The sequence below is a fragment of the Primulina eburnea genome, chromosome 18, assembly GCF_022965805.1.
Source record: "Primulina eburnea isolate SZY01 chromosome 18, ASM2296580v1, whole genome shotgun sequence".
NCBI classification, from domain to species: domain Eukaryota; kingdom Viridiplantae; phylum Streptophyta; class Magnoliopsida; order Lamiales; family Gesneriaceae; genus Primulina; species Primulina eburnea.
In genome coordinates, this window is record NC_133118.1 from 30,104,109 (window position 1) to 30,119,955 (window position 15,847).

At 36.1% G+C, this 15,847-nt stretch overlaps 1 protein-coding gene and 1 pseudogene across 1 annotated transcript; one reads left to right on the forward strand and one right to left on the reverse strand.

The window, feature by feature from the left end:
• Positions 1 to 1,882: 1,882 nt before the first annotated feature.
• LOC140818989 (protein IMPAIRED IN BABA-INDUCED STERILITY 1-like) lies at positions 1,883 to 10,897 on the reverse strand (annotated as a pseudogene).
• A 958-nt stretch (positions 10,898 to 11,855) lies between these two features.
• On the forward strand, positions 11,856 to 13,075 carry LOC140819258 (uncharacterized). Its single transcript, XM_073179267.1, has one exon. It carries the CDS (start codon positions 11,864 to 11,866, stop codon positions 13,073 to 13,075), a length of 1,212 nt encoding a protein of 403 aa, XP_073035368.1. The 5' UTR covers positions 11,856 to 11,863.
• The last annotated feature ends 2,772 nt before the right edge of the window (positions 13,076 to 15,847 follow it).

The following is a 15,847-nucleotide window of genomic DNA, read 5'->3' on the forward strand; positions in this document are numbered from 1 at the left end:
ATTGTAACTGTTATCTGGTGATGTTGTATTGACAGGAATATTGAGCTTTTACCGTTATACCGTTGATTTTGAATTAAATCCAGATTAATCAGATTCAGTATTGAATCGAGAATGGAATATTGATATTAGTATTCCCGGTATGTCATTTTAGATTTACAAAGACAGTCTTGAGTTCAGAATTGAGATTGCTTCAGACCGTGACTACAAACGAAAGGTATAAGTCAATGTGGTATTGGGAGATCGACTTGAGTCTGTTTAGACTTGAGTTTCCCTAAATCACATACTTTACTTTATTGAATTGATATTGCATTGATTTGATTGATGTATTTGTTCTCTTGATTTATAGATAGCAGGTATTAAACGAGTAATCTTGTGACAGAAGTGCCTGATAGTGGCGGGATCGCCACGGGCACATTGCACGATGTCATAAGATAGTGTATTGACGATAGTGCCAAAGTCTGTCACCGGATGATTGGCTATCGACGTGGATAGAACTAGAGCTTTTTCTATTACTGGTGATCGGTACCGTATCGATGTGGATAGAATTATAACTTCTTTATTACTGATGATCGATGTCATATCGATGTGGATAGAATCGGAGTTTCTTCTATTACTGGTGATCGATACTATACCGATGTGGATAGAATCAGAGCTTCTTCTATTACTGGTGATCGATACTATATTGACGTGGATAGAACTGGAGTCTTTTCTATTACTGTTGGTCGATATAATAATACCAACATCTGGAAACCAGGATCCCTAGGCTAGGATTGAGTCGAGTCTGAGACGACGCGTTGTTTGAGTCGAGTCTGAGTCTGAGTGTGATTCATTGCTTGATATTGATTTATGTTTCTGATTTGATACATGATATCTGTTACATGCTTTATATTTGTTTATATGATTGCATGTTTCGTTGATTTATACTGGGATTATATTCTCACAGGAATTATCCGGTTGTTGTCTTGTCTGTATGTGTACATGACAACAGGTGGGACAGGTTCAGGGTCACGAAGATGAAGAGAGAGATCGTGATTAGAGTGGAGGCTCCGGACTTGGATTAGAGATAGGGTTGGACACTTGACATTAGATGTTAAACCTTAGTTGAATAAATGTATGTGGTACACGACTTGTACTTTTATATACTGAGATGTATATATGTTTTTATGTCACTACGTTCCGCATTATTTAAAAAAAAAATTAGACAATATTTATTATAATTGATTAATTAGTCTCAATGATGATTAAGAACATGATTAACGTCCGGGTCCTCACAATGGTTATCTAGTTAACATGATTTTTTGGCTATTGTGTAGTCAAAACATTTATCCAATGTACATAGAATAATAGCAGTTGTGTATTCTTACGTCATAAAAAAATTACTTAATATTTTATTATAGAATAAATGAATAATTTTCACCAAATATAATGCAAATATAATTTCGCTTATAACGAGAATATAATGAAAATATGATTATATTTGTCTTAGTTAATATTGTCTTTTAACAATCATCAATCATTTTTTTTGTTTCGAAATGTTTCTTGTTTTCTTTTATTATAACACACACAGGGAGGAGGATCGAATCCGGGGAGGGAAGCATATTTTTTTTCTATTTGTTAGTAGTGGGAAATTAACATTTCAATCTTATGTATTTTTCACACGTGCAAATACAATAATTTATATATCAATTTAATATAATGAATTTTACTCACCAAAAATACATTAAAGGAAAATTTGAAATGACTTCATCATGAAATGGATTTATAATTCACTATACGAATTCAAAAAACCAGTCACAAATTTAAAAGTCAGTGCAGAACAATTTATCCGAAACAAATCGATGGATTTATTATTCTGGATATCTTTGAGATGAACCAGAAGATAGAATGAATCTCTAGGCATTAGTACATTGGTTGGGGAAAAAGCACAAGAATCTAACTCAGAAATCTGATGGAAGAGATGGAAAATGCTATTTTGATACAATATTATATTAGAACTTTCAAAGACGTATATGTATCGAAAAGAATAGGATGAACAAACATAATATCCCTTTCTAGATCTTGATTGATGTATGAACTCAGATAGGAGGGATCCATTTTGGTTGGTTTCTTTCGTATATTGTTGTAGCCGAGAGAACGAATTCGACTGTAGTTTCAAAAGCCGCGTTGGCCATGCTTGTTAGTCAATATACAGTTCAATCCTTCTGCAAGAAAGAAGCTTTTCGTGTGACAGCAATTGATCAGCCGGGAGTAGTTATCATGATTGGATTGCCTATTCGTTTCCATCGGCAGCTATAAACTGGTACACAGGCAGTTGCTTTCCATTTCGCTTAACTGCATTTAGAGAACAAGAATTTGTTACGAAAACTCTTAAACGAGTCCATTCATTCCAAAGGGATAAGGAGTGAACATCGTAATAAAGCAGTGGAAGAAAAAGGTGAGTCTGTGATGTGAGTACTGAAATAGAATCAGTATATTTTTCAAGAGGGTGCATCCAAAGTTCCAAACACCAGAAATATAGCTTTTCGAGTTATATTGAGGCCTTCTGCCTTATGGAAACTTATCTCGCTGCACTTCTAGCGGATATATTAACGATTTTGGAATCTAATTCACTTCCAAGATGGATATCCTACCTCTCTGGAACCATGATCTTCGAACAGCCTGGCGGATTTGACGTTCGTGCTTTTCCAGGAGTTCTTCATTCTTTGTGACTGAGAAAGCAAGGGCCCCGAAAATTCAACCTTCTCCCCCTGTTCTTGATAGACCTGTTTCAAGTCCCACTTAAAATAGCTACAGCAGATAAAATGGAAGAGATTTATAAAAGAGGAAACGGCGAACCAGAAAGACAGTACTTTTTTCTGATTATGCTTAAAACATCCAACTTTTTTTTCCGGATAACAAGATTCAATTTTCTGATGCTCATTATGTCACAACCAGAAAAAATACTTCAAGCAGAGAATCGACCTTCAATATCTAGAAGTTAATCGGGCATGAGCACAAGTTTTTTTCTAACTAAATACAAGATTTAAAAAAAAATGTTCTGCTGTATTATACTGAACTCGTTTGGTAATTGAAAGATAGAATTCTGAACATGTATTATTTAATCTTCATAAAGGTTGTACTTCATAGGAGTTGTAATAAATTCACATTTTCAAGAGAACGCAATGATGATGGTAATGACATAAACATATAGTGTAGACAGAAGTTTTAGAGTTACCGAACTCAGCCTCCTCCTTATGATAAAGTGCCTTGGTCAATTCCTGAGAGTGGTACTCATCTGATGTATCAAACGAGTCCTGACATTCTAATTGGCTCCATTGTTTGAGAATTTGGGGCTTTATGCTTTCACATGAGTCGTGATGTTTTGCATCAGAAAAATTCCGATCACCGTTCACTACTTCACAATTGTTCTCCCCTATTGAATCAAAGCTATTCTTCAAATGCAAGGCACCAGAAGATTCAAGAATTAGGCTTCTAGCGCTAGACCTACTTCGTGATCTTCATGATGAATCGTTCGTTCTCCCTTTTGCCCAGGTAAAACCACTAGATCCCGAAACTTGTAAAAGGCCAGGACAAGTATCATAGCCTTGAGATGCTTTTTTTACATGGGATGTCTCTTTGGTCCCCATTCTTGATGGCTTAGGTAGCTCCCAAACTAAGAATCTATCTCCTTCGTCATTGTTCAAGCCAATTCCATTCAACTTCAGTTCAACATGCTTTTGAGGAGGCAGATTCTGTATATGACAATGAAATTTGAATGATCATATAAATTTTTGTGTCTATAAGGTCTCTATTGCACAGAGACTGATACGAGGACATAAGATACAACACGATATAGATCTGAAAATTTTCAAAAACGAGAACACGGCAAGAAGGATACAGCTGTTTTATGTGGACATATACACATACACCTATATAATTATATAAATTTATTAAATCTGATATTATGTAATGAATAACTATCTAAAAATTTAAAAATAGCTCTTTTGGTACTTGGTATAGTCAAAATGTCACTATTGGTTGTATCAGAACCGATCAAAATAAATTCATTAGCCGTAGCAAATAATGTATTCACATTCCTTTTCTCGAGTAACACTTTTATTTAAACCTGTAAAAGTGCCCCGTTTTATATCTCTCAACTATCCATATCCAGAAAGAATCTGATTCAGTAGGACAAGAGTATGGGGTTATTTTAGAATTGTGTGTTGTAGATATTTGTAGAAGTTCAAAGGGGTAGAGAGAGTGACCTCTTCTGGTGCAAGTTTGTTCATTCCACTGGGTCTTCTAGTTGGCTTCCTCATTGTTTCAGGTCCACCACGAGATCGCACATCAGACCTTTTCCTGAATACAAGGAGCAAATCTTTTTCGTTCGACTTGTAGGAACAATCATTTCCAATGCAAATGGATGTAAGAAATTACCTGCTGGCCTCTTCACGAATTTTAATGTCAATCTCTTTACTGGGAGGATACTTTGGTAAGTTTGACGGATCACAAGCATATGGTTTTGTCTTGAAATACTTGACATGAAACTTTAACCCAGGCACAATTTGAAACAGCAAATGTCCTATCAGTTTCTCTTCTTTTTGTTTCTTTTGATCGGTAAAACACTATCAGTTTCTCATACCGGAGAAAAGTTAGCGTATTGAAATCCAGAACTTTGTCTGTGCTATCAAGGGTCCAACAAGAATACCTCGGACGTGAGGGCTGAAGCAGCCGTTCCCCGCTTGTGCGGTTCCACAGACAAGAGAGTTTCTATGAGAGTAACAGCAGCTTCAGGTAGATCTTTGAAGGTTTGCCAAAGAGAGGTGTTGTAAGGATGCTGTGGTTTAAATAACGTTGCATGAGGAAGTTTTGATTTTTTCCAGTAATCCTCAGGTGGGGATCCACAAAGTTGGAAAATTTTGTGCAACTGCTCGACCTGTTGAGAAAGACAAAAATTTCACAATTATGCCACTTGGTTTAGCACATCCATGCTGTGAACTCAGCTTGGAGAATCGGCCCAATTCTACTCTCCTGAGAATCAGTTAACAGACTCATCCTAAATCCGTATTGGATACCTCATAAAATTAATCTAAACTAATATGAATTGAATTGTGAATTTACATAAATATCTTTACCTTCATTTAATAATAATCATTAATACATGTTTTATTTTTCATTTTTTATTTCATAAAATTAAAATTAATTAATTAAAATTAAATTAATCTATCTATCTATACTAATCTATACTAATATCTATATATGAATGTGAATTGTGATTACATCGACATCAAATTCACACAAAATCACTTTTTTTTTTCAAATTCACAGAAAATCACTTTATTTTTTTGTATTACAATTTGTCATGTTAATGATGTTATTTAAGTCATTTTTTATCTTAGTTTAATAAGATCATTAATAGTGTATTTAACTCAATCAAACTAACTATTATTTTAATTTACTTTAAATTTAATTTTAATTACTTAAATTTATACATTGCCGTCAAATAATAATAGACAGATAAAAGAGATGAGTCGGATTGAATAAAAATAAATTATTAATAAATATTAATGTCATACAAAATTTCTTTCTCCCATTTAGAATAAAAATATTTTCAGACTCCTCATGTGTCAATAGAAATATGTGATTGAAAGAAATGTATTTCTGTAATAGATTTCAAACAATGTTTTTAAGTTATTTAGTCAATTTTTTTTATAAATACTGCTAAATAAATATTACTAAATAATATGCTCTATTTGATCATATTTTGTTCTTGCAATGAGAGAAGTTTTTTTTACCCTAGCTTTAACATGTTTGATTGTTATATGTCATTTGTATTGATTATGTAATTGTGTTTGGATTGTTTTTGTGATTTGTTTGTTTGCACAAAGAAAAGAGAAAACAAAATCAAATATCCAACAAAAATGTTTATTTTTCAATTTTTTATTATTAAGATATTTTGTTAATTTTTAAACACATAATGCATTTTTCTGTTTGCTTAGATTACTTAGTTTGAAGTGACTTAGAAATATTAAAAAGATTGAAATATTTCTTCGTTTTTACCTTATGTCTCAGAATAGCAAGAGATACTATTTTTTATTTATTGGGACAAATTTATTTCCAAACTTCTGTCAATAAATCAATATTTAAATTTTTTACGACATTATTATATTCTCTAATCAATTTTTTTTACTTAGATTGATAGAAGACATTTTAATTTGAGTTTTTATTTTCTTGTTTATATTATTTTTGTAATGTTATTTATTATGAAAATAATAGGTGAACTACAAAATTTGGTAGGTCTAAGAGTCCTCTGGTAAACGAGAAATATGGATAATTATTAAAATATATAATATCCAGTAGATTTTTAGCATGCGATTTTGTTCTAATTCAATGATTATGCATGATTCTAAATTTTATTTATATCACAAGTTAAAACATGTTTTGTTGTTGCTACATATATTTTGTCAATAGTCTAATATTTTTCTATGGGTTAAAAAAAACTGTGTTACTTTGTATTATATTTTTACGGTTGTTTTTCTAAATGATTTTATTATGATTTTAAGGCACCATTTTTCATTTGTGTTTTTTAAAGAAGTGGAATGAATATCTATAAAACGATGACATTAACAAGGCGTCTTCTCTTTATTTTAAAAAAATATTGGAAAATGTATACAAATTGTGAATAATATGGGTTAATATTTAATTTGAGAGTGATTTATGCTTTTTATTGCTCGTATATACTTCAATTTCTTTGTTATTGTATTAAATAAATTATTTTTAAACTTTGAGTTATCTTTTTTTTTTCTTATCGAGGTTGTTTGTGTTATGATTTTTTTATTCGTTTTGGTTAGTATTGTTGGCGGTAATTGATTTTTCTGATATTATATGATGTGTCTTGTTGTTTATATAAAAATAAGTATGAGAGCACCAATCAAAGCCACGTATTTTGGGTCTTCTGTTCTATGAAGATAATAATAAATGGTTTCTGTGAATTATATAATTTCTTGGTTTTTCATATATATATTCAACGAAATGCGTCAAATTTTGCACAAAAAGTTTCGACAAACATAGTGGATGAAAAAAAAAAGACATGTTAAATAAAAAAAATATGTTGTGTATTACTATGTTGGGTGCGATAATTGTCCGTGCTTGGTAGAGCGGTCGAACTGTAATGCTTGAGCTACTGTGCAGTTTAAAAGATTTGAGTTGCACAATTACTACTAGCTATAGTTTTTGGTAAAGCGACAAGCGCTCATTCTTACAATTGGTATCAGAGCCAAGGTCACGGGTTCGATTCTCATTGATTGCAAGGAGTGTAATTATAGGAGGAAGATTGTTGGGTGCAATAATTGTCCCTGCTTGGTTTAGCGGCCGAACCGTGGTGTTTGAGCTGTTGCGCTGTTTAAACGATTTGAGTTGCACCATTACTACTAGCTATAGCTTTTGGTAAAACGGAAAGTGCTCGATCCTACATACTATGTCCTAATTTCTGCATGATATAATTCAAGCACATTTTTTTATAGATATTTGAAATTAGGTCCAACTAAGTAACATGAAACATATACATATATATTAAATCATATTTAAAGCAAAATTTTAAGATCAAGAATGATTCAGATTTAAATTTCAACGAAGCACAATGAAGAAGAAATTGAAGAATTGTATGTGTACGTTAAGTGTTATATAATGATTATGTTGCTACTTCATGGTTGTGTGAAATATGAATGTCATATAAAATGTCAATAGTTCTCAATAAAATAGTTTTCCATAAAGAAAAAATTCTTCATTCAGAAAAAGAAATACATGAAAACAAATTGTACATAATTCTCATTCTATTTATAATGGAATGAGAACAATTTTAAAGCTTTGTTGTCTGTTGACACAATATAATAGATGAATTCTGTGCATTTTATTGAGACATCGAGCCAGTTTCACTTTATTTCCTCCAATATTATCTCGATATATTTATAGGTGATACGAGATTGTTTGTCTCTTTTTTAGTCAAAGTGTCTAACCAGCTAATTCATAGCATATATGATGTAGCATAGAAAACTCCTCGTCAAATAAATTCACTTAGCCAAATTTTGAAATTCAAATAAAATTCTACAATATTTCATCAAATTAATTTTGAATATTGTAAAATGTTCATGAAATCTAAATGGTTATATTATTAGATGAGATATTGAATAAAACAAATACTTTGACATATATTTGAATGATATCTCATATGCATATCTTAATTACATTATTCGTATATATTCTCAAGATTTTTAAAATACAATAAATAATTTTGTATGTCGTTCCACAAGATATAAAATATTATAAAACAAAATATAAACTCGCTAGAAGAAAATTTGTTTTATTTCAATGAATAATATAATATTATGTTCTAAACGCAACAAATGAGATTGAAACTATATCATCCTCATGATATGATGCACACAATCATTATTTCAAAGCTTCCAAAAAATGACGATCAAAGATGACTTTCTTGAATTGTGTCAAATTAAATGAGGACACAATTTTAAGATATAGTCATTTGAAGAGATTTCAACTAATTTTTCTCACAGTGATTGAGAAATAGTTGATAAAAATTTATTAACCTTATAGTTATAGACGATCAGATACTTGCTGAGCATACCAAAATAGTTATATACTTATTATAACAAACTACGACAAAGAGTTGTTGAGTTATCAAAATCAACCAAGAAGCATATTGGAAAGTGTGTCAAGTGGATAAGATAATATCTCTGATTCATATACCGTCTATGGTCATGATTTTTTATTTTTTATGGCTTAGTTTGTTTCATTTGATAAATGTTATTAACCATGTTTTAATTCATTTAAATATTATCAAATTTCGTACATATATTTTCAGCAGTATAGGTTTTTACGTGCAACGCACGTGCATTTTTCTAGTTTTAATAAAAATATAAGTTTTAACAAACGGTGGATATTATTTGTCTGTCATACAAATATTCTTTTTATCTGTGTCATAAAAATATTGCTCAATCACAAAGTTACGGAGCAAGAAAACTATGGCTCCGTTGATTACCTCAGTCCTCCCTTGAAGGATAGGCTTCCCAATGAGAAGTTCTGCGAATAAGCAGCCAACACTCCAAAGATCCACAGAAGTCCCGTATATAGTAGAGCCCAACAAAAGTTCAGGAGGGCGGTACCACAATGTGACTACTCGACTAGTTAGAGGTTGTCTCTTCCCATAAATACAGTAATTTGCCAATCCAAAATCGCCTACTTTCAGGATTCCGTTGTTATCCACCAAAAGATTTGCACCTTTTATGTCGCGATGCATTACACCCTGAGAATGGCAATGCTCGAGTCCTAATAACAACTGCTTCATGTAGCATTTAACCTACAAAATATGACAGAATAATGTTCAATGTAGGCATGTATTACTGATAAATGTCATTGTGCAGTAAAACTTAACACAATGTACATTTAGAGCAGAATAATCAGAACCTGTTCTTCAGTGAACGTGATGATGTCTGGGCAAGATAATAATCCAGAAATATCATGTTCCATATACTCGAACACAAGATATATGTTGCATGAAGAACGAGACGTGATTAATCCTTCCAGCTTTATAATGTTTGGATGGTCAAGCCGGCGAAGAATTGTTATTTCTCGAGCCATGAAACGAACACTTTCAGGCTCAAAATTGTCAAACCGCACCTTCTTTAAGGCAACTATCTTCCCTGTTTCTAATTCTCGTGCTCGAAAAACAGCACTGTATGTACCCTGACCAATCTATTAAAAAGAACAGTTGAGATTTTTCATTAGTTGAATGGCTAACAATAAAAGAGAATGTGGCTGAACTATGTGAATGGATTTTATCTTATAGAATACAGACTGCAGGTAATATGCAGTTCTGGAAAACTATTCTTGTTAGTCACAGTGGCAACGTCATGAGAAGATTTAGCACCTAAAAATTGGTTAAGGAAATAATCACATAAAAGTTGAACTTTCAGCGTAAAGGGAAAAAATCTTGATGATTTACAAGCTAGCAGCTTTCTTTCCATAAAAATCAAGCTTTTTGAAGAAAAAGTCGAGTTTGTAATTTGTTCATGCCAACCTGCAACACTTAATCATAAATCTTAACTCAGTTAACCACACTTCCAAGCTTACCATGGAAAACGCTATTCAAAGGATTGAAAACACAAAAAAGAACCATATTTCAGCATCCACTAGAGTGATCGGGCATTTCAAACTCTCCATCCTGCAACTAATTCTTCCACATTATCCCTCACAAATTAAGAAGCAACTTGTATATATGGTCATCAATTTTCCCAATAAAATACTAAGACACGAGACACTTACAAGTTACAAAAACTACTATGAATAACTTAATTGACAAAGACATAATTAACTACATGATCCCACTTTATCTTACAACCAAACATGTAAACCGACTCTGAATCAAAACCGATTAAACAAACCTTTTCAAGTTTCTCGTAAGAATCAGATTTGAGTGGAACCCAACCCTGAATGGCTTCACCCGCCACCGCACTGAGCCAAGCCGGCCAGCCAGCGGCCACCTGCTCTCCCTCCATATACTTTTGCAAATTCCCAAGCCGAAAACTCACAGATTCACTCGTCCGACCAGACTCACTCAAATCGCTCCCCGACTCAGCTGCTCGTCTTTTCTTTACCTTCTTCAAGTTCATGTCCAGCTCAGCCACCAAACCGCCACCGGCGCCACCGCTTCTCCCCACCCGGCTATGACCCGACCCCCCATAGGAACCCCCCGAGTGATCCAGTACAGCCGGAGTCACGGAAACCGTCTGTTTCGATGTTACGCAACCCATTAGCACGTGCAAACCACGTGTCACCAACACCCCATCACCATAGTGACAAAAATGGAAAACTAACGCCCACCCAAATCAGAATATGCTAAATCTTGACCATAGTGACAAAAATGGAAAACTAACGCCCACCCAAATCAGAATATGCTAAATCTTGACCGGGGTCAAGCTCAGCTTCGAGAAAGCGATGCTAATTCTCAATGCCATTGAAAATTAAGCTTTTATACACAACAGTCAAGAACAAAACAAAAGCCTTTCCACGTCTCACTCCCTCTCTCTAGCCCAACCCTCTTTATACGCGGCAATTGCGGAAGCGTTTTACCTCACTGGCGTTCACAATCCAAGCAAGAATATGAGCGGAATCAACGGAATGATAGGCCTACGATATACCCACCCTTTCTTTTCCCGTAGTTTGTCTGTGTATCATATTACATTATATTAAACTGTATATCTGTATTTCTTTAGACAAAAGCAGCGCGAAACTACACACTATGAAAAGAAAGTGGCAGACTCATTGACAACTACTGGACTATATTGACTTTAGCCAGCATTTGGCCGCTTGTGGACTCGACAATTCAAATTCTTTGTTTCACTCCGGGCCCCTTTTTCGTCTAGCATTTCTTTGGTCCCTGAAAATGTTCACACTGGACAGCACAAATCCATGGACAGGGTTGCGTTTCTGCTACAGAGAATTGAGGATTTGGAGGGAATATTGAAGCGCGTGTGAAAGCTAGTAGATGTGGATTTTGATTCGTTGGTGAAGAACACGATAAGTCCGTTTGGATTTGGTTTTAGTGTTTTTTTTTATTTAAAAAATAAGTTTTATAATTTTACATGTGTTTGGATAGATAATTACTTAATTAAGCTAAAATAAATATTTTCCCAAAGTTTAAATTTATAACTTTTAATGTTTTATAAATAACTCATATTAAGGTTAAAATGGAATATGACTTTTTCGATGGTAGTTTCTTCTCTCCACCGTTGAGAGCCTCGATGTTTTCTCTCCACCGTTGAGAGTTATCGTCTCATGACTGCTTCTTGCTCGTAGGAAGATGGAAAATATGATGGCAAATTTATCTTTGTCGGCAGAAGAGGACGATGACCTGCTCCTAGTGCCACCTGAACAAGATAACCGCATTCTATCCCCCCAACTCTGGCTGGTAGGAAGATTTCTCACAAATCGGCTTGTCAACTTCGGGGCTATGAAAAATCGAATGGCAGATATATGGCAACCTGTGAAGGGGATTACGATCAAAGAAATAGACGGACAACGCTACTTATTTCAGCTGTATCATGTGATGGATATGGAGAGAATTATGGATGGAGGGCCCTGGTCATTTGACAACCATCTTTTACTTTTACAAAGGGTAAATTCAGGGGAAGTGCCGACACAAGTCCCACTCAATCTTGTCTCATTTTGGGTTCAAATTTACGATCTACCAGTTGGATACATGTCGGAATCTATTGGACAGCAGTTGGGAAACTCTGTTGGACAATTTCTGAGTTATGATAGCACAAACAACTCTAGTTTTTGGAGATCGTATATGCGCATCCGCGTGGCTATTGATGTGCGAAAACCTCTGTTGCGCCGTAAAAAGATAAGCAAACCAGATGGAGTTGGTTTTGTGGTAAATTTCAAGTATGAACGCTTAGCTTCGTTTTGCTTTGTTTGTGGTTTGTTGGGGCATACTGAACGATTTTGTGAAGTATTGTTCTCCTCCAATGACAAAGACTTGAAACGTGAATGGGGCGTGTGGCTGCGGGCACCGGACAAGCGAAATCAGCAAACAAACACATCAAAATGGTTACGAGATTTCTCGGAAGTGGATACGCATGCTTTTGTGCTAAAGGATGGTGAAAACTCCGGCCGACCCAGTGCACCGTTAAGCACAAGATCAGAAACCCAATTAATTCCCATAAATTTCGGGAATTCTGGAACAAATTTGGGAAGGACTCCTATCCAAAGCAACAACATGCATGATACTCGGGATTCTCCCGCTGGATACCACATTCAAAACACTCCAGTGGATGAAGGCGGGGAGGGTACTGGGCTGCTTATCACCGAAGACAGGAAACGAAGACGGGCTAATAAGCAACCAGAGGCCCAACTCGGTCTTATGGAAGTTGAACAAGACAATTATTTAAGCCCGCCTACAAACTCTTCTGACATACACTCAAGCAACAACCCCCACACCAGCAAGCACACTTTGATCACATCTACTGCTCATTCTTTAACGGTGGAGCCTGGGTACCAGGCCCACCGACAATTATGATTGTCTTAAGCTGGAACTGCCGGGGACTCGGCCATACTCGAGCAGTTCCTAATCTTCGTGAGTTGGTAAAAACTCACAGGCCAACTGTGGTTTTCCTTTCAGAAACATTGGTTCACTCCATCAAAATTGAGGAGATTCGAATCTCTTTAGGCTTTGATGGGGCTTACTCGATTGATAGTGAGGGGAGAAGCGGTGGTATAGCAGTATTTTGGCGGTATACTAATATGTGCACAATCTTGAATTATTCTCGAAACCATATCGATATTAAGGTGTCTGAATCTGGACAGGAAGATTGGAGACTTACTGGCTTTTATGGATTCCCAGAAACCACAAGGCGTAGACAATCATGGGCGCTAATTCGACAACTGGCAGACCTTTCACCACTTCCGTGGTGTCTGATTGGGGACTTCAATGACATTCTATCTCACCATGAAAAAAGAGGACAGATAAACCGCCCAGAATGGATGTTACGAGGATTTCGGGACGTCCTTACTGAGTGTGATCTTCATGATATCCCATTGAAAGGCCACCCATTCACGTGGGAAAGACGCCGTGGCCAAATGCATTCAGTGGAAGAGCAATTAGATCGAGCTGTGGTGTCATCTGCCTGGCAAACCAGATTTGAAAATGCCTCTCTATTAAACTTGGTTGCATCTCACTCGGACCACTCACCTATTCTACTTCATACAGAGTCACGAAATGTCCCTACATCAAATTGGATGTTTCGCTTTGAAAACCGGTGGTTCAAAGAACGTGAACTTCCTGAAGTGGTGGCTGGTAACTGGCGATCTTCTGGAAATGGAAATGTGATTGCAAAATTGCAAACTCTCTCTAGTAACTTATCCGATTGGAGTCGAAAATTGAACAAAGAATTTCGAGCTGATATTGCCAAAACGAAAGAGCAGATAGAAAATCTTCGTGACAAAAACGACCCCATCTCCATTTCACAGGTACAGGAGCTAAAGGAAAAATTATCTAATGTACTGGCACAACATGAGACGTTCTGGAAACAGCGGGCAAAGCAATTTTGGTTGAAAGAAGGTGACATGAATACCAAATTCTTTCACTGCATGGCCACTAGACGGAAGGAAAGGAACCGTATTAGGCAACTAACTGATGATAGTGGTGTAACGTATGATGGGACTCCGGATTTGAATCGCATTGCACGTGCATACTTTGAGAATTTATTCAAATCGAGTGAAGCTCATTATGAACCAGTTGTGAGCACCATCGAGCCAATGATTTCAGCTGAGGATAACCACCGCCTAACAGAGCCTTTCACCATTGATGAATTCAGAACAGCCCTATTTCAAATGCACCCGGATAAATCTCCGGGACCGGATGGGTACAATCCAGCTTTTTTCCAGCGCTTCTGGCATATTGTGGGGGAGGATGTATTTCGGCATAGCTCAGAATGGTTAAAAAATGGTGCATTCCCGGAGGCTCTCAATGACACTATAATTACTTTGATACCAAAGTGCCCCAACCCAACAACGATGAAGGACCTGCGACCAATATCACTCTGCAATGTCATTTATCGAATCATCTCGAAGGTTTTGGCTAACCGCCTCAAAAAGGTACTTTCCCCATTAATATCAAACTCACAGGTGGCTTTTGTGCCTGAGCGATCTATCACAGATAATGTCATAGCAGCGTTTGAAATCATCCACTACATGAAACGAAAGAGCAGAGGCAAAAGAGGGGATGTGGCGTTAAAAATTGACATTAGCAAAGCATACGACCGCATTGATTGGGGTTTTTTGGAGCAAATGCTGTTGCGTCTAGGATTTCTTCATGAATGGGTCCGGATGATGAAGATGTGTTTTACTACAGTGAAATACTCAATTCGGGTAAATGATAAGCTAGTTGGACCGATAATCCCAGAGCGTGGTCTGCGTCAAGGGTGTCCTCTATCACCCTACCTGTTTATTATTTGTGCACAAGGCTTATCTGCGCTTATGGACAAGGCTGTCGCGCGTGGTACATTACATGGCATCAAAATCTGTCGTGGTGCCCCGACTATTTCTCATTTACTCTTTGCTGATGACAGTTTCTTCTTCTTTAGAGCTTCCCCAGAAGAATGTAACACAATGAAGCAACTCCTCTCGACTTATGAGAATGCAAGTGGACAAGCTATCAACTTGCAAAAATCTGGAATCTTTTTTACCAGGAACATTGACCATGAACTCAAAGATGAATTATCAACTATTTTGGGTGTGTCAAACCCACTGGACACTGGCAGATATTTGGGGCTACCGTCGCTTGTGGGAAGCAAAAAGAGGGCATTGTTTAGCTATCTTCGGGATAGGCTTTGGACACGGATCCATAACTGGAAGAGGAGCTCACTATCATCGGCAGGGCGCGATGTACTCATAAAATCTGTTGCGCATGCACTTCCAACCTATTGTATGAGCTGTTTCTTACTGCCAAGTTCCTTGCTAGACGAACTCCAGAAAATGATGAACTCCTTCTGGTGGGGTTCGAAGTCTAATGGAGCGAGAGGCCTACACTGGATGTCCTGGGATCGGCTTTGTGCGCACAAAGATATGGGAGGATTAGGCTATCGAAACCTAGAAGGATATAACCTTGCCATGCTTGCGAAGCAAGGCTGGAAGTGTATTTCTGCCCCTGATGCTCTATCTTCTCGGCTACTCAAAGCGAAATATTTTCCGAGAAACGACTTTGTAAATGCAAGCCTAGGACCCAATCCTAGCTTCATATGGCGAAGCATCTGGTGCTCTAAAGCTATCTTGGCACAGGGTATACGCTGGA